This window comes from Neodiprion lecontei, chromosome 5 (assembly GCF_021901455.1).
Source record: "Neodiprion lecontei isolate iyNeoLeco1 chromosome 5, iyNeoLeco1.1, whole genome shotgun sequence".
Classification (NCBI taxonomy): domain Eukaryota; kingdom Metazoa; phylum Arthropoda; class Insecta; order Hymenoptera; family Diprionidae; genus Neodiprion; species Neodiprion lecontei.
The window spans coordinates 24,507,187-24,529,113 of record NC_060264.1 but is presented as its reverse complement, the minus strand read 5'-3'; the positions used below and the strand labels follow the sequence as shown (position 1 = coordinate 24,529,113).

The following is a 21,927-nucleotide window of genomic DNA, read 5'->3' as shown; positions in this document are numbered from 1 at the left end:
CTGTGGCAGCTTGATTGATAATTTTTGTTTTAAAATTCTTAGCACAATATTAAGACCTGCGTCGTGACATTGTCCGTTGGACCATCGCCGGATCACCAACGTTAACGAATAGTCGATTTCCACGTTTCCTCATCGGAAGTTCTTCTCTGTAGCAGAAGCCGCGGCGATAACGAAGCCCACTTCTTTTGGGAAATACTGTTCTTCCAAATCAGGTAGACGAACGCATTTTGGGTACTCACGGCAAGATGACGTCAAATTCATTGTGTCAACATAAAACGATCCTCTGGCTGGGTATTTATAGGCATTTATTCCCGGTACAGAGCACGTGGAGTTAGAACACTCAAGCTTTGGAGGAGTATCGGTTAACCTGTGTCAAAAATTGAAAATGATCACGAGCCGTTTACGCTGAAAGAATTCCAGCACGTATTATTGTCCTTGATACAAACCAGATCCACTTCCTGCCAATAAAATTGCAGCCAGAATTCTCGAACGAGTAGGTCAAATAGTCGACCGATTTGCCATGTGAACAAGACAAATTTGTCAGTGAACCTGCCGAATCATTTAAGAATATTTCCGCGCTAATTCAAGGTATGTTCACGTTGATACAGCACATAGTGTAACTCACATCTAGGCTGAACATGCCCGCCATTAAAGTAAAAATCGTCATTTCCCAAAGGCCAGATGATGCCCAGATCCGAGGTGTGAAATACCTGAAGAAAGTCAGCGTCCGTCTTGCAAACTCTGTTCGAGCACGGACTGGTCAAGAAACCTGGTCCTGCTGGGTCCAGGGCAATAATCTGAGGAATCGTCCCAATCTTTTTTCTCTGCAACTCCTTCGCTGCAAATCCAACCACGTGTGCGCCCAGACTGTGCCCAACCATGAGCATATTCTTCAAGGCAATACTATAGTACCTTATAAGTTTAGCGATGAATCTGTCGACCAATTCAAACAGTGTTAGAGAATAGTTCTCGGAGGGTGCAATTGCGTAATGATGAAATCATTCAGGAACGAACTAACATTCTTTGGACAAGATAAACAAAATCGAGATCTGAAAGCTAATCGATAAAGAACCATGTTTAACTAAGATTGATCTTCACTTCCTAACAGGGTTTTCCAGAGTCATCGAATATTTTTATAAACGATATGAAACGTCTTTCGAAAGACTTTGGTTCGGAAAGAACAAATGCTTAGGCATGAGAAATAATTAAATCGGAAATCGAAGGTGATTAAGTTAAGTTCTGAGTTGGTCTGGTAGTGCAGTCTAGGATAAGCAACGAATGAATTCGGTTTCGGTCAATGGTTGCTTCTCGCTGGAAGTTCGGAAACAATTTTCAGTCGAAAACAAAGAAAAATACACTAACCATCAGAGTATTTCAAAAAACATTTGCACTAAAATATTTTCATCCATACTAAAGTAATTAATTACGTACTGCGCGATGTTCGCTCCGACTTCGTAGGCGTTCTCGATGGATTTGGGGTAGCTCAGATACTGGGTAAGCGAAATCCCTCCGGAACATGCTCCTTCTTTCCAATCAACAGCAATCATGTTAACGTCGTACTAGATATAAGACAGTTCAACATATGGTGGTAACTGTAAATTCAGTTCCTTAATTTCTTGCCTAGTATCGCAATGCTATTAATTGACTTCTTGGAACAACCTTTTCAAGCCAAGTATGCCTCAGATTTCGGTAGCGCGAGTTGTTCGCTTCGGAAGTGAACCCGTGAACTAGAAAAACTACCGGTAGACCACTTTCCACTGGTAACTTTTTAGATTTCAGATCGACGATCACACCGTTCGTTGGGTTGTTTCTGGAGAATGAAGTTCACCATGGTATAAATCATCGAGAAACTGAGGGTCAATAGTCAGCTTGCGTGGGATTAATGCCTGAACTTTAAATTCTTCATCTAAAATTACTAAAATCATTCAGACATCGATAATTTGATTCTCAGCCCTGTGCCAAAATATAATACAGAACTCTTTCGTGGTTTACGTCTTGCGCGCAATGAAATGTTATTCATATGACTCGCTGCAGGTGCAGCGATATAGATTAAGTGGTGCGTGCTCTGATTTTATCAACCTCCTACACTTGACGACAGTGTATCATTTCAAATATGCTGAAATGATGTTGCATACCTCATTCCCGTAAAATATTTTCCAGGATAAAGAGGTTGGTTCAGAAGTCAGACCAACTGTCTAACTTCCATAATCGTCACACGGTGATCAAGTTATGAAGCAAAGTGAATACGCAGTTTCTGATCTTTAAGTACACGCTATTGTAATTCCTGTCTTTGACCTTTGATACCGTACCTGTTATAAATGATATATTTTATGTGGTTAGCTCCTATTACGCATGAGGGGACTATTCCTGATATCAGTTCAGTAACATTGCTCTGACAGAGAATACCTTGAGGAAAAAAAAGTTTCTTGAACAACAATTTTTGGTATAAAGCTCGGTAAAAAATAAGAAATCGTTAAGAAAAAGAGCAAAAATAAAACATTATCCATGCTCTGGAAGTAGTTACCCAGTTATTGTCTCATTGATCGACTTACCGCTTACCATGGAGCCGAAAACAGTCACTGCGAGTACGACGGCACTTTTTGAAGCTCTGAATCGGGCCATACTTGAGGAATGTGGTAGTAGATATTATAAAATAGTCATTTCATAGTACCTACCTACTTATATAAAGGCATCCTTAACGAGGTGCCCAGTACAGAAATGGCCATACTTGAGGCATGTGGCAATAGATATCATTAAATAGTCGTTTCATAGTACCTACCTGCTTATATAAAGGCATTCTCGACGAGCCGTGCTTCATAAAAATAACCATGTGAGTGTGTATTTCCAGGTTAACTGTTGAAATTATCGTGTTACGAATTATATCCCCCATATCTTTGTCTGGATGAGAACACGAGCTGTAAAATCACGACACTAGGGATCTTTACTTCTGATTATGCTTGAGCTCCCTTTCACTCTTCTTAATTTTTTATGTTTCTCTTTTTCTTTAGAATTCATTCTCTCGCATCATTCAAACTGAATCCATGCCTTTTAGCCGCCAAAAATTTCGTGTTTGAATGTTATAATGATCAAATAAAGCAAACTGTGATTTCTCTACCTATACGATTACCAGGAAGTTTTTATTTATTTATTTATCTTTTTGTTGTAACTCAAGACTTTGTAAACTGTTTTATTTCATGATGTCATGTAACGTATGTATTAAGAACAGGAGAATGAATTTGAGAACGATCCGAGGGTCGTGACTTGCAGTCTTAAATGACCAAAAATGCCCCATATACACATGCCTATATTTTTCTTCTGTTTTCCAGCTGCCTTGTGGTCCTGGCACCACGAGTTTCGTTTCCTGGATTTTACCGCGCCTTCTTATCGTGCGGGAATGGCGTGCTTTGTCCGAGAACCAAAACTGATCCCGCAATGGATATCGCCGATCTTTCCATTCGCCCCATCACTCTGGGCCACCTTCATAACCATGATATTCGTATCCATTGCTTTCACTGGAATAGTAATACGAGGTGAAAGCTTCGTAAGGTTCGAGAGTAAGTGCAAGAACAATTCGACGCGAAGTGTATATCATCGAGTTATCGCGGTGATTTTACTCGAATAAGAAGTTGGGTCCGGCGTTATATGAAAATATGGTTTTGTGCAGATTCTTCCAAAGTGAACCTGAGCGAGATCGTGCTGACGGTGCTTGGAGTGATGCTGCTGCAGGGCCTTGTCAAGGAACCCGACAGACCTTCGTGGGCCGCCCTGGCAATGACTCTCCTAGTCGTGTCGTTGCTGCTTGCTACTGCTTACGGAAGCAGCCTAGCATCTGCTATGACGATACCTAGGCGAGTAAATGTATACGTGCATTTGGTTGTAAACCATGGTATTATAGCAATCCTGTAGACCAGCGTCGGAATCAGCGTCGAGGTGATACTCCAAGTGTTTGTAACCTGACGTTTTGGAGAGGAACCGAGCATGAAACGATAAAACACATCGTTTATCAATTTTCCAAATCGCTATACTCTAAATTTAAATGTTCGAAAGACCGAGAATCTCTTTATACTGTCTGATTATTAAAATTATTATATTTTAGATTCAAAGCGCCGATGGATACAGTGATGGAATTAACGGCCAGTGGAATTTCATAGGCAGCAAATCACGAGTTCTGGCTCTACTCAATTATCAATGCTGAGGAGCCGAAAATACTGGAGACTCAGGCATCAAAAATCCATTCTTACTGGGGAACCGACGTCGTTCAACAGCACTTTGATATACGTACTCAGTTGGCTGTTCACAGCGGTAATTAAACTTGCGTGACAGCGATGCTCACTATTTTCAATATTATCGACAAGAGTTTAATGCTGCTCCACAGACAACTTAGTGGCCCACGATCCAGTGAAAATGACAGTTGGCCAGGTGCAGGGAACGTTTTACATTCTGGCGATTGGACTCGCGATAAGCGGATTGGTTTTCCTGAAAGAGTTGTACGATGCACAAAAATCGACTCGTCAACGCAAAAAGGAGATAGAAGGGTATTAAGTATTAACGACAATACGGAAAAATATTCACGCCTTTCATAGCCTTGACTTCTCTTTCGTACTAATCACATGTTCGAAGAATCGATGGAATATTCAACTCAGGGCTGCAATGTGAATGCCATTTACAAGTAAGTGAATCGTATTATTAGATCGATAGCGTTCAACTTTAACGTCTAAACTTATCTTATTCTTGAAGAGCACCATAAATACACGGTTCGACTTTATTGTGGTTACGAAACCGTCAAAAACAGTATCATCAGCGTAAAAATGAAAAAAATTGTCGTATAATCTGTTCCACAAGTAGTGCTGTAAGCTTCTTATTCTAGAACTATATTGTAATCATATGCACTGCTTGCTGCGCTAATGTGTACGTGCGGATTAAACTCTATCGTTATAATTATTGTTATAAGCGTGAAGACAGTTACACGTACGATACAATTACATTATTTTATGCCGTGACAAGGTGATAAATTGTTGCCGTGCGTTTTAAACGTTCACCAACGAATTCACCTGCAGGCCTGTAACGATATGCTAGATATCAAATTTAGATTGTCACGGATCGCAATTGAATCCCGATCTGGCTTATAAATCATTCTCCATCAGATCGGGGATTTTTTTCGGACCTGCTCGAACGTCGCTTATAATTGTCCACAAATATTTTAGTATTATTCGAAAGTAGTCGCTGTGAATTTTTTTCAGATTTTCTAATTATACCTACAAGAAGATGCACTTTTTTGCGACAATATACAGAATTACTGGGTTCAAGTAAGTCAGGTAGAAAAATTGTAATTACAAACATATTTAGTTAATAAAAAAAACTTCAAACAAATATGTTTCGATAAAATATCTTGGATATCATTTCTATTTTTAGCCAATATACAGTGCTCTGTAAAAACATACAATTAAAAAATCGGCATAGTAGGCTTCGGCTACTGAATGATGTAATAAATTCTTGGACCAAAGTCTCAGCATGAAGTTATGTCAGACCCAACCATTTTCGTGACTCTCTGTGAATCTATATCTCACGAACCATTCAAATAATAACAAAATGTATTAGAATCAAAACTAACCTGTCATTTTCAACTATAGATAGCGATTATGCACTGAAACTTCGGAAAGAAATACCCCACTCCGAATCTGCACAAGATTGAAAAACTTCAGGAAACACAGAAAATTTCAAAGGCACTCTGGAAAAGTAATCAATTGAAGGTGATGAAAAATAAATACAAATCTGGCTGTATAACAAAACAAAGCCTTGGAATCTAGAATTTTCTTGATTAGGATTAAGAAAATATTGCGGCAGCTTAGTTGATCATTTCAATTTTAAAATAATTGGTACACTATTAAAACCCCCATCGTGACATCGTTCATTGAATCATCGCCAGATCATCAAGGTTAACGAAGAGTTGAGTTCCACGTTTCTTCATCGGAAATTTGTCTCTGTAGCAAAAATTTTCGGTGACAATCAATCCCAGTTCCTTGTGGAAAACAGCTTCTCCAAGTCATATGCACGAACGCATTGTGGATACTCACCGCAGGATGATGACAGGTTCGTCGTGTCAACATAAAACACTCCTCTGGCCGGGTATTTATAGGCAAATATTCCAGGCACAGAGCATGTGGAGTTGGAACACTCAGGCTTAGGAGGAACACCGAAGAACCTGTGGACAAAGTTGAAAGTGATTACGAGTCGTTTACACTCGAAAAAGTCCAGCTCATATTACTATCCCAGATACAAACCAGGCCCACTTCCTGCCAATTAAATTGCAGCCAGAATCCTCAAATGAGTAGGTCAAGTAGTCGACGGATTTGCCATGTGAACAAGACAAATTTGTCAGTGAACCTGTCGAATCATTCAAGAATATTTCCGCGCTAATTCCATATATATTCACGTTGATACAGCACACAGTGTAACTCACATCCAGGCTGGTAAATCCCGCCATTATAGTAAAAATCGTCGTTTCCCAAAGGCCGGATGATGCCCAGATCCGAGGTGTGAAATACCTGAAGAAAGTCAGCGTCCGTCTTGCAAACTCTGTTCGAGCACGGACTGGTCAAGAAACCTGGTCCTGCTGGGTCCAGGGCAATAATCTGAGGAATCGTCCCAATCTTATTACTCTGCAACTCCTTCCCTGCAAATCCAACCACGTGTGCGCCCAGACTGTGCCCAACCATGAGCATATTCTTCAAGGCAATACCATAGTCCCTTATAAGTTTAGCGATGAACCTGTTGACCAATTCAAACAGTGTTAAGTATAGTTCTCGGAGGGTGCAATTGCGTAGTTATAGAATCATTTAGGAATAAACTAACATTCTTGAGACAAAATAAACAAAATCGAGGTCAGAAAACTACTCGGCAAAGAATCGATAAATTCCCAATGCTGATTGGTCTTCACTTCACGATAGGGTTTCCCACAGTTATCTATTATAATACCTTTACAAACGATTTGAAACTCCTTTGGAAAGACTTTGACTTGCAAATCACAAATGCCAAGGGGCGAGAAATAATCAAATTGAAAACAGAAGGTGATTAAGTTGAGATCTGAGTTGGTCTGGTATTGCAAGTCTAGGATAAGCCACGAATGAATTCGGTTTCGGGCAGTGTTTGATTCTGGCTAGAAAAATATACTGACCATCAGAGTATTTCGAAAAACATTTGCAACCAAAATATTTTCATCCATATAAAATAATTAATTACGTACTGCGCGATGTTCGCTCCGACTTCGTAGGCGTTCTCGATAGATTTGGGGTAGCTCAAATACTGGGTAAGCGAAATCCCTCCGGAACACGCTCCTTCTTTCCAATCAACAGCAATCATGTTAACGTCGTACTAGATATAAGACAGTTCAACATATGGTGGTCACTGTAAGTTCACTCCCTTAATTTCTTGTCTAGTATCGTAACGCTATTAATTGACTTTTTCGAACAACCTTTTTAAGCCAAGCTTGACTTAGATTTTGGTAGCGCGAGTTGTTTGCTTCGGAAGTGAAACCGTGAACTAGAAAAACTACCGGTAAATCACTTTCCACTGGTAACCTGTTGGACTCCAAATCGACGGTCACACCGTTCGATAGGTTGTTTCTGTAGAATGAAGTTCACCATGGTATAAATTATCGAGGAACTGAGAGTCAATAGTCAGCTTGCGTGGGATGAATGCCTGAATTCTAAATTCTTCCTCTAAGATCGCTAAAATCATTCGGATTTCGATCATTCGATTCTTACCCCTGTGCCAAGTATACAACATTCTTATGGCTTACGTTTTGCTTATGATCAAATGCTATTTATACGAGTCGTTGCAAGGGCAGCAATGTAGATCAATGAAGGACAGTGTTTCACTTAAAATGTACTAAAATGATATTTCATGATAGATTTCAACTGAATATTTTCCAGAATGAGGAAGTTGGTTCAGAAGCCTGGGAATTAGATAGACAAAAATTAAGATTACTAAGACTAAGGGGTTCCTCTATGGTGTCCATATACAGTCTTTGCCTGCAGTGTCGTAACTTCCATGATTGTCACACGGTGATAAAATTGTGAAGAAAAGTGAGTACACTTTTGTTGATCTTCAAGTACACGCTATTGTAACCCCTGCCTTTGACTTTTGATACCCTACCTGTTATAAATGATATAGTTGATTTGGTTAGCCCCCAAAACGCATGAGGGGAATATTTCTGATATCAGCTCAGTAATGTTGCTCTGGCAGAGAATACCTTCAGCAAAAAAGAGTTTTTTGAAAAACAATGTTTAATACGAAACTTGGCGAAAATAAGAAATCATTAAGTAAAATGTCAAAAAATAAAACCTGATCAGTGTTTTGAAAGTCACTACCCAACAAGTGTTCCATTGACCGACTTACCGTTTACAATGTAGCCGAAAACAGTGATCGCGCATACAACGCCACATTCTGAAGCTCTGAATAGTGCCATACTTGAGGCATGTGGTGATAGATATCATAGAATAGTCGTTTTATAGTACCTACCTACTTATATAAAGGCATCTTTGACGAGGTGCACGTCATAAAAATAACTATTTAAGTGTGTATTTCCTGGCTAACAGTTATAATCATCGTGTTACAAATTTTTATTTCGCATATCTCATTACCTTGCATAACATCATGTCACAGTTTCAAATTTCGTAATTGATATATTGCGTCACGATAATACAACGTGCGCACAACTAATATAACGCATAGCGCTAAGCCTAGTGGCGCACTGAAACTATTAGCCATATCTATACGACAATATTGTAAGAGCCTGATTAGAATTTGTAATTATCGAGATACGGAGTTCATTTTCTTTGTAGAATAAACTCGAATCGATGTTCACTTGGCTGGGAAATTCTTTCCAAAAGGTAAGAAAACATTGGTTCTACAAAATTCAGTTGGATACTGATCGAGGAGTGTTTTTTGAAACGCAAAAATAAGACTTGTATAACTTCTCGATTATTCAATTTCTCTTCACGGAAATCGTTTCCGTTTTGTTACAGTCAATCGACTATAACACGTGGTAGTTACAATAAGAACGTAAAGTTTTTCAACTTCGAGTCAGCAGTGTTGATCTTAACACGAATTGGTAAGTTTCACAAGAATAATTGGTTTCATGCAAAATAAACAACATAACTAGTCACAGTAATAATTTCATTTGGTGGATACTGATTCAATTCGTATAACATAGTGAAAGAAAGTGGTATTCATGAGTTTCATAGTCATAAGTTCAGAACTGACTAAAAATGTACAAATTAATCATACTTATTACTCTACTTTAAATTGTTATGATGAACAGCAGAGCTAGTAGTCTTGCGGAGCTCGGTTTGACAATCTATAGGATCTTCGACCCAACTGGATCTTGTGGTGAAACCGTTTTAAAAAGACCATGATTTTGATCCTAGAAAATTCTCTGTACTTCGAAGTTATCAATGTCTACTAGAAGTAATTTATACATAAGAACGAGTAATGAATGAATTAGTATAAAACGTGCTGATAACTCCAGAAACAGTACCTCTGGTGCGAAAACCTTTCGCCAAGTACGTTGAAAATGTGTCCTCATTCTTTATCGAATGAGAATCAACTCACATACCATTGCCAACTACATGTCTGTTGAATCACAAAAAGAGCATGTTCGAAACTTGACACGTGGTTTCCACATCTCTCTGAAATCACACTGGGGTCAGACTAACCCTAAGCGTATCCAACAAAAAATAATAAGAGAATAAAAATGAGAAATAATGTAACTCAGGAATTATAAAAGTCCAGAAATCAGACATGTCCTTGGCTGTAGTATGCGATTTGATTCTGTTTTATATAGGATGGTAACACATTTTCAACGCACTTGGCGAATTGTTTTCGCCCCAGAGCTGCTTTTAGGGGAGATCATCATTAGTATATTGTCGTAGTATAACATACTATGATGATACTATTCTAAACCTAGAATAAGTAGTTGGTATACACTCACACCTGAACACTTGTAAAAAATATTGGGCATATTGAATAAACTATGACTTGGACATGGTGGCTATGAGTTTGTGATTTTTCTCTTCCACCTATCTGAACATCCAATGCAACATTCATGTTAATCTGTCGTGCGTCGTGATTCGTTGTTCGCAGCGGTGATGAAAAAAGAGCAATGGATTCCTTCAGCAAAAGACGTCAATAACAAGATTTCAAATTGTTTAAACCGCTTTTCAAAGTAGTCCACATTGAAATTGAAACAAGGCCAGAGAGGTGAGCATTTCTGTTTTGCCATTTCCAAAGCTGTAAACCATTTTCGTCTCGAAATCAAGTTCCGGGACATTTTCCGAACTGATTGGACACCCAGGAATTCGTAAACGGAGCGAAAAGAGCATAAAAACATCAGGAGAGAAATGGCGAATGAGATTCTTCGTTTTTCGGCTGTGACTCTTCATAGAATGATATCAGTATTGGTATTGGGACTGCGCCCAATCGATTTCTCTCGCAGAACTACGTCGGAATAGTGCATCAAAGAATTCATTCCAGCACTTTTCAAAATCGCGAAAATTTTCGCCAAAAATGGAAAGGGGTTAGCCTTACTTTTTTTTCGGGCAAAAAACTTTTGGTCTCAGATTCCATTTAAATGACCCTTAGCTCATCAATTGGACCCTCAGGAACTCAGAAATCGCAGCAAAAAAAGCGTAAGACCAACAGGAGAGGAATGGCGAGCGAAAAAGTACCTGCTGAAAAATGTCGAAAATTGAGGTTCTGGTTTTTTGGCTGTATCTTGTGATGCGTTCATCGCAGCGTGTTGGGACTGCGCCCAATCGATTTTTCTCGCAAAATTACGTCGATATAGTGCGCCAAAGAATTGATTCCAGCACTTTTCAAAATCGCGAAAATTTTCGCCAAAAATGGAAAGGGGTTAGCCTTACTTTTTTATTGGGCAAAAAACTTTTGGTCTCAGATTCGATTTAAATGACCCTTATCCGATCAATTGGACCCTCAGGAACTCAGAAATCGCAGCGAAAAGAGCGTAGGACCAACAGGAGAGAAATGGCGAGCGAAAAAGCACCTGCTGAAAAATGTCGAAAATTCAGGTCCTGGTTTTTTGACTGTATCTTGTGATGCGTTCATCGCAGCGTATTGGGACTCCGCCCAATCGATTTTTCTCGCAAAATTACGTCGATATAGTGCGCCAAAGAATTGATTCCAGCACTTTTCAAAATCGCGAAAATTTTCGCCAAAAATGGAAAGGGGTTAGCCTTACTTTTTTTTGGGCAAAAAACTTTTGGTCTCAGATTCGATTTGAATGACCCTTATCTGATCAATTGGATCCTCAGGAACTCAGAAATCGCAGCGAAAAGAGCGTAGGACCAACAGGAGAGAAATGGCGAGCGAAAAAGCACCTGCTGAAAAATGTCGAAAATTCAGGTCCTGGTTTTTTGGCTGTATCTTCTGATGCGTTAATCGCAGCGTATTGGGACTGCGCCCAATCGATTTTTCTCGCAAAATTACGTCGATATAGTGCGCCAAAAAATTGATTCCAGCACTTTTCAAAATCGCGAAAATTTTCGCCAAAAATGGAAAGGGGTTAGCCTTACTTTTTTTTTGGGCAAAAAACTTTTGGTCTCAGATTCGATTTAAATGACCCTTATCCGATCAATTGGACCCTCAGGAACTCAGAAATCGCAGCGAAAAGAGCGTAGGACCAACAGGAGAGAAATGGCGAGCGAAAAGGCACCTGCTGAAAAATGTCGAAAATTCAGGTCCTGGTTTTTTGGCTGTATCTTGTGATGCGTTCATCGCAGCGTATTGGGACTGCGCCCAATCGATTTTTCTCGCAAAATTACGTCGATATAGTGCGCCAAAGAATTGATTCCAGCACTTTTCAAAATCGCGAAAATTTTCGCCAAAAATGGAAAGGGGTTAGCCTTACTTTTTTTTTGGGCAAAAAACTTTTGGTCTCAGATTCGATTTAAATGACCCTTATCTGATCAATTCGACCCTCAGGAACTCAGAAATCGCAGCGAAAAGAGCGTAGGACCAACAGGAGAGAAATGGCGAGCGAAAAAGCACCTGCTGAAAAATGTCGAAAATTCAGGTCCTGGTTTTTTGGCTGTATCTTGTGATGCGTTCATCGCAGAGTATTGGGACTGCGCCCAATCGATTTTTCTCGCAAAATTACGTCGATATAGTGCGCCAAAGAATCGATTCCAGCACTTTTCAAAATCGCGAAAATTTTCGCCAAAAATGGAAAGGGGTTAGCCTTACTTTTTTTTTGGGCAAAAAACTTTTGGTCTCAGATTCGATTTAAATGACCCTTATCTGATCAATTGGACCCTCAGAAACTCAGAAATCGCAGCGAAAAGAGCGTAGGACCAACAGGAGAGAAATGGCGAGCGAAAAGGCACCTGCTGAAAAATGTCGAAAATTCAGGTCCTGGTTTTTTGGCTGTATCTTGTGATGCGTTCATCGCAGCGTATTGGGACTGCGCCCAATCGATTTTTCTCGCAAAATTACGTCGATATAGTGCGCCAAAGAATTGATTCCAGCACTTTTCAAAATCGCGAAAATTTTCGCCAAAAATGGAAAGGGGTTAGCCTTACTTTTTTTTGGGCAAAACACTTTTGGTCTCAGATTCGATTTAAATGACCCTTATCTGATCAATTGGACCCTCAGGAACTCAGAAATCGCAGCGAAAAGAGCGTAGGACCAACAGGAGAGAAATGGCGAGCGAAAAAGCACCTGCTGAAAAATGTCGAAAATTCAGGTCCTGGTTTTTTGGCTGTATCTTGTGATGCGTTCATCGCAGCGTATTGGGACTGCGCCCAATCGATTTTTCTCGCAAAATTACGTCGGAATAGTGCATCAAAGAATTCATTCCAGCACTTTTCAAAATCGCGAAAATTTTCGCCAAAAATGGAAAGGGGTTAGCCTTACTTTTTTTTCGGGCAAAAAACTTTTGGTCTCAGATTCCATTTAAATGACCCTTAGCTCATCAATTGGACCCTCAGGAACTCAGAAATCGCAGCAAAAAAAGCGTAAGACCAACAGGAGAGGAATGGCGAGCGAAAAAGTACCTGCTGAAAAATGTCGAAAATTGAGGTTCTGGTTTTTTGGCTGTATCTTGTGATGCGTTCATCGCAGCGTGTTGGGACTGCGCCCAATCGATTTTTCTCGCAAAATTACGTCGATATAGTGCGCCAAAGAATTGATTCCAGCACTTTTCAAAATCGCGAAAATTTTCGCCAAAAATGGAAAGGGGTTAGCCTTACTTTTTTATTGGGCAAAAAACTTTTGGTCTCAGATTCGATTTAAATGACCCTTATCCGATCAATTGGACCCTCAGGAACTCAGAAATCGCAGCGAAAAGAGCGTAGGACCAACAGGAGAGAAATGGCGAGCGAAAAAGCACCTGCTGAAAAATGTCGAAAATTCAGGTCCTGGTTTTTTGACTGTATCTTGTGATGCGTTCATCGCAGCGTATTGGGACTCCGCCCAATCGATTTTTCTCGCAAAATTACGTCGATATAGTGCGCCAAAGAATTGATTCCAGCACTTTTCAAAATCGCGAAAATTTTCGCCAAAAATGGAAAGGGGTTAGCCTTACTTTTTTTTTGGGCAAAAAACTTTTGGTCTCAGATTCGATTTAAATGACCCTTATCCGATCAATTGGACCCTCAGGAACTCAGAAATCGCAGCGAAAAGAGCGTAGGACCAACAGGAGAGAAATGGCGAGCGAAAAGGCACCTGCTGAAAAATGTCGAAAATTCAGGTCCTGGTTTTTTGGCTGTATCTTGTGATGCGTTCATCGCAGCGTATTGGGACTGCGCCCAATCGATTTTTCTCGCAAAATTACGTCGATATAGTGCGCCAAAGAATTGATTCCAGCACTTTTCAAAATCGCGAAAATTTTCGCCAAAAATGGAAAGGGGTTAGCCTTACTTTTTTTTTGGGCAAAAAACTTTTGGTCTCAGATTCGATTTAAATGACCCTTATCTGATCAATTCGACCCTCAGGAACTCAGAAATCGCAGCGAAAAGAGCGTAGGACCAACAGGAGAGAAATGGCGAGCGAAAAAGCACCTGCTGAAAAATGTCGAAAATTCAGGTCCTGGTTTTTTGGCTGTATCTTGTGATGCGTTCATCGCAGAGTATTGGGACTGCGCCCAATCGATTTTTCTCGCAAAATTACGTCGATATAGTGCGCCAAAGAATCGATTCCAGCACTTTTCAAAATCGCGAAAATTTTCGCCAAAAATGGAAAGGGGTTAGCCTTACTTTTTTTTTGGGCAAAAAACTTTTGGTCTCAGATTCGATTTAAATGACCCTTATCTGATCAATTGGACCCTCAGAAACTCAGAAATCGCAGCGAAAAGAGCGTAGGACCAACAGGAGAGAAATGGCGAGCGAAAAGGCACCTGCTGAAAAATGTCGAAAATTCAGGTCCTGGTTTTTTGGCTGTATCTTGTGATGCGTTCATCGCAGCGTATTGGGACTGCGCCCAATCGATTTTTCTCGCAAAATTACGTCGATATAGTGCGCCAAAGAATTGATTCCAGCACTTTTCAAAATCGCGAAAATTTTCGCCAAAAATGGAAAGGGGTTAGCCTTACTTTTTTTTGGGCAAAAAACTTTTGGTCTCAGATTCGATTTAAATGACCCTTATCTGATCAATTGGACCCTCAGGAACTCAGAAATCGCAGCGAAAAGAGCGTAGGACCAACAGGAGAGAAATGGCGAGCGAAAAAGCACCTGCTGAAAAATGTCGAAAATTCAGGTCCTGGTTTTTTGACTGTATCTTGTGATGCGTTCATCGCAGCGTATTGGGACTCCGCCCAATCGATTTTTCTCGCAACATTACGTCGATATAGTGCGCCAAAGAATTGATTCCAGCACTTTTCAAAATCGCGAAAATTTTCGCCAAAAATGGAAAGGGGTTAGCCTTACTTTTTTTTTGGGCAAAAAACTTTTGGTCTCAGATTCGATTTGAATGACCCTTATCTGATCAATTGGATCCTCAGGAACTCAGAAATCGCAGCGAAAAGAGCGTAGGACCAACAGGAGAGAAATGGCGAGCGAAAAAGCACCTGCTGAAAAATGTCGAAAATTCAGGTCCTGGTTTTTTGGCTGTATCTTCTGATGCGTTAATCGCAGCGTATTGGGACTGCGCCCAATCGATTTTTCTCGCAAAATTACGTCGATATAGTGCGCCAAAGAATCGATTCCAGCACTTTTCAAAATCGCGAAAATTTTCGCCAAAAATGGAAAGGGGTTAGCCTTACTTTTTTTTTGGGCAAAAAACTTTTGGTCTCAGATTCGATTCAAATGACCCTTATCCGATCAATTGGACCCTCAGGAACTCAGAAATCGCAGCGAAAAGAGCGTAGGACCAACAGGAGAGAAATGGCGAGCGAAAAGGCACCTGCTGAAAAATGTCGAAAATTCAGGTCCTGGTTTTTTGGCTGTATCTTGTGATGCGTTCATCGCAGCGTATTGGGACTGCGCCCAATCGATTTTTCTCGCAAAATTACGTCGATATAGTGCGCCAAAGAATTGATTCCAGCACTTTTCAAAATCGCGAAAATTTTCGCCAAAAATGGAAAGGGGTTAGCCTTACTTTTTTTTTGGGCAAAAAACTTTTGGTCTCAGATTCGATTTAAATGACCCTTATCTGATCAATTCGACCCTCAGGAACTCAGAAATCGCAGCGAAAAGAGCGTAGGACCAACAGGAGAGAAATGGCGAGCGAAAAAGCACCTGCTGAAAAATGTCGAAAATTCAGGTCCTGGTTTTTTGGCTGTATCTTGTGATGCGTTCATCGCAGAGTATTGGGACTGCGCCCAATCGATTTTTCTCGCAAAATTACGTCGATATAGTGCGCCAAAGAATCGATTCCAGCACTTTTCAAAATCGCGAAAATTTTCGCCAAAAATGGAAAGGGGTTAGCCTTACTTTTTTTTTGGGCAAAAAACTTTTGGTCTCAGATTCGATTTAAATGACCCTTATCTGATCAATTGGACCCTCAGAAACTCAGAAATCGCAGCGAAAAGAGCGTAGGACCAACAGGAGAGAAATGGCGAGCGAAAAGGCACCTGCTGAAAAATGTCGAAAATTCAGGTCCTGGTTTTTTGGCTGTATCTTGTGATGCGTTCATCGCAGCGTATTGGGACTGCGCCCAATCGATTTTTCTCGCAAAATTACGTCGATATAGTGCGCCAAAGAATTGATTCCAGCACTTTTCAAAATCGCGAAAATTTTCGCCAAAAATGGAAAGGGGTTAGCCTTACTTTTTTTTGGGCAAAAAACTTTTGGTCTCAGATTCGATTTAAATGACCCTTATCTGATCAATTGGACCCTCAGGAACTCAGAAATCGCAGCGAAAAGAGCGTAGGACCAACAGGAGAGAAATGGCGAGCGAAAAAGCACCTGCTGAAAAATGTCGAAAATTCAGGTCCTGGTTTTTTGGCTGTATCTTGTGATGCGTTCATCGCAGCGTATTGGGACTGCGCCCAATCGATTTTTCTCGCAAAATTACGTCGATATAGTGCGCCAAAGAATTGATTCCAGCACTTTTCAAAATCGCGAAAATTTTCGCCAAAAATGGAAAGGGGTTAGCCTTACTTTTTTTTTGGGCAAAAAACTTTTGGTCTCAGATTCGATTTAAATGACCCTTATCTGATCAATTCGACCCTCAGGAACTCAGAAATCGCAGCGAAAAGAGCGTAGGACCAACAGGAGAGAAATGGCGAGCGAAAAAGCACCTGCTGAAAAATGTCGAAAATTCAGGTCCTGGTTTTTTGGCTGTATCTTGTGATGCGTTCATCGCAGAGTATTGGGACTGCGCCCAATCGATTTTTCTCGCAAAATTACGTCGATATAGTGCGCCAAAGAATCGATTCCAGCACTTTTCAAAATCGCGAAAATTTTCGCCAAAAATGGAAAGGGGTTAGCCTTACTTTTTTTTTGGGCAAAAAACTTTTGGTCTCAGATTCGATTTAAATGACCCTTATCTGATCAATTGGACCCTCAGAAACTCAGAAATCGCAGCGAAAAGAGCGTAGGACCAACAGGAGAGAAATGGCGAGCGAAAAGGCACCTGCTGAAAAATGTCGAAAATTCAGGTCCTGGTTTTTTGGCTGTATCTTGTGATGCGTTCATCGCAGCGTATTGGGACTGCGCCCAATCGATTTTTTTCGCAAAATTACGTCGATATAGTGCGCCAAAGAATTGATTCCAGCACTTTTCAAAATCGCGAAAATTTTCGCCAAAAATGGAAAGGGGTTAGCCTTACTTTTTTTTGGGCAAAACACTTTTGGTCTCAGATTCGATTTAAATGACCCTTATCTGATCAATTGGACCCTCAGGAACTCAGAAATCGCAGCGAAAAGAGCGTAGGACCAACAGGAGAGAAATGGCGAGCGAAAAAGCACCTGCTGAAAAATGTCGAAAATTCAGGTCCTGGTTTTTTGGCTGTATCTTGTGATGCGTTCATCGCAGCGTATTGGGACTGCGCCCAATCGATTTTTCTCGCAAAATTACGTCGGAATAGTGCATCAAAGAATTCATTCCAGCACTTTTCAAAATCGCGAAAATTTTCGCCAAAAATGGAAAGGGGTTAGCCTTACTTTTTTTTCGGGCAAAAAACTTTTGGTCTCAGATTCCATTTAAATGACCCTTAGCTCATCAATTGGACCCTCAGGAACTCAGAAATCGCAGCAAAAAAAGCGTAAGACCAACAGGAGAGGAATGGCGAGCGAAAAAGTACCTGCTGAAAAATGTCGAAAATTGAGGTTCTGGTTTTTTGGCTGTATCTTGTGATGCGTTCATCGCAGCGTGTTGGGACTGCGCCCAATCGATTTTTCTCGCAAAATTACGTCGATATAGTGCGCCAAAGAATTGATTCCAGCACTTTTCAAAATCGCGAAAATTTTCGCCAAAAATGGAAAGGGGTTAGCCTTACTTTTTTATTGGGCAAAAAACTTTTGGTCTCAGATTCGATTTAAATGACCCTTATCCGATCAATTGGACCCTCAGGAACTCAGAAATCGCAGCGAAAAGAGCGTAGGACCAACAGGAGAGAAATGGCGAGCGAAAAAGCACCTGCTGAAAAATGTCGAAAATTCAGGTCCTGGTTTTTTGACTGTATCTTGTGATGCGTTCATCGCAGCGTATTGGGACTCCGCCCAATCGATTTTTCTCGCAAAATTACGTCGATATAGTGCGCCAAAGAATTGATTCCAGCACTTTTCAAAATCGCGAAAATTTTCGCCAAAAATGGAAAGGGGTTAGCCTTACTTTTTTTTTGGGCAAAAAACTTTTGGTCTCAGATTCGATTTAAATGACCCTTATCCGATCAATTGGACCCTCAGGAACTCAGAAATCGCAGCGAAAAGAGCGTAGGACCAACAGGAGAGAAATGGCGAGCGAAAAGGCACCTGCTGAAAAATGTCGAAAATTCAGGTCCTGGTTTTTTGGCTGTATCTTGTGATGCGTTCATCGCAGCGTATTGGGACTGCGCCCAATCGATTTTTCTCGCAAAATTACGTCGATATAGTTCGCCAAAGAATTGATTCCAGCACTTTTCAAAATCGCGAAAATTTTCGCCAAAAATGGAAAGGGGTTAGCCTTACTTTTTTTTTGGGCAAAAAACTTTTGGTCTCAGATTCGATTTAAATGACCCTTATCTGATCAATTCGACCCTCAGGAACTCAGAAATCGCAGCGAAAAGAGCGTAGGACCAACAGGAGAGAAATGGCGAGCGAAAAAGCACCTGCTGAAAAATGTCGAAAATTCAGGTCCTGGTTTTTTGGCTGTATCTTGTGATGCGTTCATCGCAGAGTATTGGGACTGCGCCCAATCGATTTTTCTCGCAAAATTACGTCGATATAGTGCGCCAAAGAATTGATTCCAGCACTTTTCAAAATCGCGAAAATTTTCGCCAAAAATGGAAAGGGGTTAGCCTTACTTTTTTTTGGGCAAAAAACTTTTGGTCTCAGATTCGATTTAAATGACCCTTATCTGATCAATTGGACCCTCAGGAACTCAGAAATCGCAGCGAAAAGAGCGTAGGACCAACAGGAGAGAAATGGCGAGCGAAAAAGCACCTGCTGAAAAATGTCGAAAATTCAGGTCCTGGTTTTTTGACTGTATCTTGTGATGCGTTCATCGCAGCGTATTGGGACTCCGCCCAATCGATTTTTCTCGCAAAATTACGTCGATATAGTGCGCCAAAGAATTGATTCCAGCACTTTTCAAAATCGCGAAAATTTTCGCCAAAAATGGAAAGGGGTTAGCCTTACTTTTTTTTTGGGCAAAAAACTTTTGGTCTCAGATTCGATTTGAATGACCCTTATCTGATCAATTGGATCCTCAGGAACTCAGAAATCGCAGCGAAAAGAGCGTAGGACCAACAGGAGAGAAATGGCGAGCGAAAAAGCACCTGCTGAAAAATGTCGAAAATTCAGGTCCTGGTTTTTTGGCTGTATCTTCTGATGCGTTAATCGCAGCGTATTGGGACTGCGCCCAATCGATTTTTCTCGCAAAATTACGTCGATATAGTGCGCCAAAGAATCGATTCCAGCACTTTTCAAAATCGCGAAAATTTTCGCCAAAAATGGAAAGGGGTTAGCCTTACTTTTTTTTTGGGCAAAAAACTTTTGGTCTCAGATTCGATTCAAATGACCCTTATCCGATCAATTGGACCCTCAGGAACTCAGAAATCGCAGCGAAAAGAGCGTAGGACCAACAGGAGAGAAATGGCGAGCGAAAAGGCACCTGCTGAAAAATGTCGAAAATTCAGGTCCTGGTTTTTTGGCTGTATCTTGTGATGCGTTCATCGCAGCGTATTGGGACTGCGCCCAATCGATTTTTCTCGCAAAATTACGTCGATATAGTGCGCCAAAGAATTGATTCCAGCACTTTTCAAAATCGCGAAAATTTTCGCCAAAAATGGAAAGGGGTCAGCCTTACTTTTTTTTTGGGCAAAAAACTTTTGGTCTCAGATTCGATTTAAATGACCCTTATCTGATCAATTCGACCCTTAGGAACTCAGAAATCGCAGCGAAAAGAGCGTAGGACCAACAGGAGAGAAATGGCGAGCGAAAAAGCACCTGCTGAAAAATGTCGAAAATTCAGGTCCTGGTTTTTTGGCTGTATCTTGTGATGCGTTCATCGCAGAGTATTGGGACTGCGCCCAATCGATTTTTCTCGCAAAATTACGTCGATATAGTGCGCCAAAGAATCGATTCCAGCACTTTTCAAAATCGCGAAAATTTTCGCCAAAAATGGAAAGGGGTTAGCCTTACTTTTTTTTTGGGCAAAAAACTTTTGGTCTCAGATTCGATTTAAATGACCCTTATCTGATCAATTGGACCCTCAGAAACTCAGAAATCGCAGCGAAAAGAGCGTAGGACCAACAGGAGAGAAATGGCGAGCGAAAAGGCACCTGCTGAAAAATGTCGAAAATTCAGGTCCTGGTTTTTTGGCTGTATCTTGTGATGCGTTCATCGCAGCGTATTGGGACTGCGCCCAATCGATTTTTCTCGCAAAATTACGTCGATATAGTGCGCCAAAGAATTGATTCCAGCACTTTTCAAAATCGCGAAAATTTTCGCCAAAAATGGAAAGGGGTTAGCCTTACTTTTTTTTGGGCAAAAAACTTTTGGTCTCAGATTCGATTTAAATGACCCTTATCTGATCAATTGGACCCTCAGGAACTCAGAAATCGCAGCGAAAAGAGCGTAGGACCAACAGGAGAGAAATGGCGAGCGAAAAAGCACCTGCTGAAAAATGTCGAAAATTCAGGTCCTGGTTTTTTGGCTGTATCTTGTGATGCGTTCATCGCAGAGTATTGGGACTGCGCCCAATCGATTTTTCTCGCAAAATTACGTCGATATAGTGCGCCAAACAATCGATTCCAGCACTTTTCAAAATCGCGAAAATTTTCGCCACAAATGGAAAGGGGTTAGCCTTACTTTTTTTTTGGGCAAAAAACTTTTGGTCTCAGATTCGATTTAAATGACCCTTATCTGATCAATTGGACCCTCAGGAACTCAGAAATCGCAGCGAAAAGAGCGTAGGACCAACAGGAGAGAAATGGCGAGCGAAAAGGCACCTGCTGAAAAATGTCGAAAATTCAGGTCCTGGTTTTTTGGCTGTATCTTGTGATGCGTTCATCGCAGCGTATTGGGACTGCGCCCAATCGATTTTTCTCGCAAAATTACGTCGATATAGTGCGCCAAAGAATTGATTCCAGCACTTTTCAAAATCGCGAAAATTTTCGCCAAAAATGGAAAGGGGTTAGCCTTACTTTTTTTTGGGCAAAAAACTTTTGGTCTCAGATTCGATTTAAATGACCCTTATCTGATCAATTGGACCCTCAGGAACTCAGAAATCGCAGCGAAAAGAGCGTAGGACCAACAGGAGAGAAATGGCGAGCGAAAAAGCACCTGCTGAAAAATGTCGAAAATTCAGGTCCTGGTTTTTTGGCTGTATCTTGTGATGCGTTCATCGCAGAGTATTGGGACTGCGCCCAATCGATTTTTCTCGCAAAATTACGTCGATATAGTGCGCCAAACAATCGATTCCAGCACTTTTCAAAATCGCGAAAATTTTCGCCAAAAATGGAAAGGGGTTAGCCTTACTTTTTTTTGGGCAAAAAACTTTTGGTCTCAGATTCGATTTAAATGACCCTTATCTGATCAATTGGACCCTCAGGAACTCAGAAATCGCAGCGAAAAGAGCGTAGGACCAACAGGAGAGAAATGGCGAGCGAAAAAGCACCTGCTGAAAAATGTCGAAAATTCAGGTCCTGGTTTTTTGGCTGTATCTTGTGATGCGTTCATCGCAGAGTATTGGGACTGCGCCCAATCGATTTTTCTCGCAAAATTACGTCGATATAGTGCGCCAAACAATCGATTCCAGCACTTTTCAAAAT

The 21,927-nt window shown here is 40.8% G+C and overlaps 3 protein-coding genes and 2 long non-coding RNA genes across 7 annotated transcripts; 3 read left to right on the top strand and 2 right to left on the bottom strand.

Annotated features, from left to right (window-relative positions):
• Positions 1-114: 114 nt before the first annotated feature.
• On the bottom strand, positions 115-1,819 carry LOC124294805 (phospholipase A1 2-like). The gene is made up of 6 exons (XM_046742029.1): positions 1,660-1,819; positions 1,432-1,559; positions 626-933; positions 447-549; positions 240-367; positions 115-146 (listed from the first exon to the last, which is right to left on the bottom strand). Exons 2-6 carry the CDS (start codon positions 1,545-1,547, stop codon positions 130-132), a joined length of 672 nt encoding a protein of 223 aa, XP_046597985.1. The 5' UTR covers positions 1,548-1,559; positions 1,660-1,819; the 3' UTR covers positions 115-129.
• Positions 1,820-3,283: 1,464 nt separating this feature from the next.
• On the top strand, positions 3,284-3,888 carry LOC124294426 (the record flags this gene model as incomplete). Its single annotated transcript, XM_046739402.1, has 2 exons — positions 3,284-3,554; positions 3,665-3,888. Coding segments are annotated over exons 1-2 (495 nt in total), but the record flags the coding sequence as incomplete, so codon positions are not given.
• LOC124294809 lies at positions 3,889-5,343 on the top strand. The gene is made up of 2 exons (XR_006904734.1): positions 3,889-4,302; positions 4,376-5,343. It is a non-coding gene; the product is annotated as an uncharacterized LOC124294809 (long non-coding RNA).
• A 27-nt stretch (positions 5,344-5,370) lies between these two features.
• On the bottom strand, positions 5,371-8,545 carry LOC107221841 (phospholipase A1). 3 transcript variants are annotated; one of them, XM_015660987.2, is made up of 8 exons: positions 8,398-8,545; positions 8,155-8,251; positions 7,472-7,622; positions 7,244-7,371; positions 6,461-6,768; positions 6,282-6,384; positions 6,075-6,202; positions 5,371-5,981 (listed from the first exon to the last, which is right to left on the bottom strand). In XM_015660987.2, the coding sequence occupies exons 1-8, from the start codon at positions 8,465-8,467 to the stop codon at positions 5,965-5,967; spliced, it is 1,002 nt and encodes a 333-aa protein (XP_015516473.2). In that variant the 5' UTR covers positions 8,468-8,545; the 3' UTR covers positions 5,371-5,964. The 3 variants fall into 3 exon arrangements, with proteins under 3 accessions (XP_015516473.2, XP_046597984.1, XP_046597983.1); XM_046742028.1 differs by lacking the exon at positions 6,282-6,384; XM_046742027.1 differs by lacking the exon at positions 8,155-8,251 and having other exon boundaries at positions 8,398-8,517.
• On the top strand, positions 8,511-10,050 carry LOC124294807. The gene is made up of 3 exons (XR_006904732.1): positions 8,511-8,891; positions 9,027-9,112; positions 9,323-10,050. It is a non-coding gene; the product is annotated as an uncharacterized LOC124294807 (long non-coding RNA).
• The last annotated feature ends 11,877 nt before the right edge of the window (positions 10,051-21,927 follow it).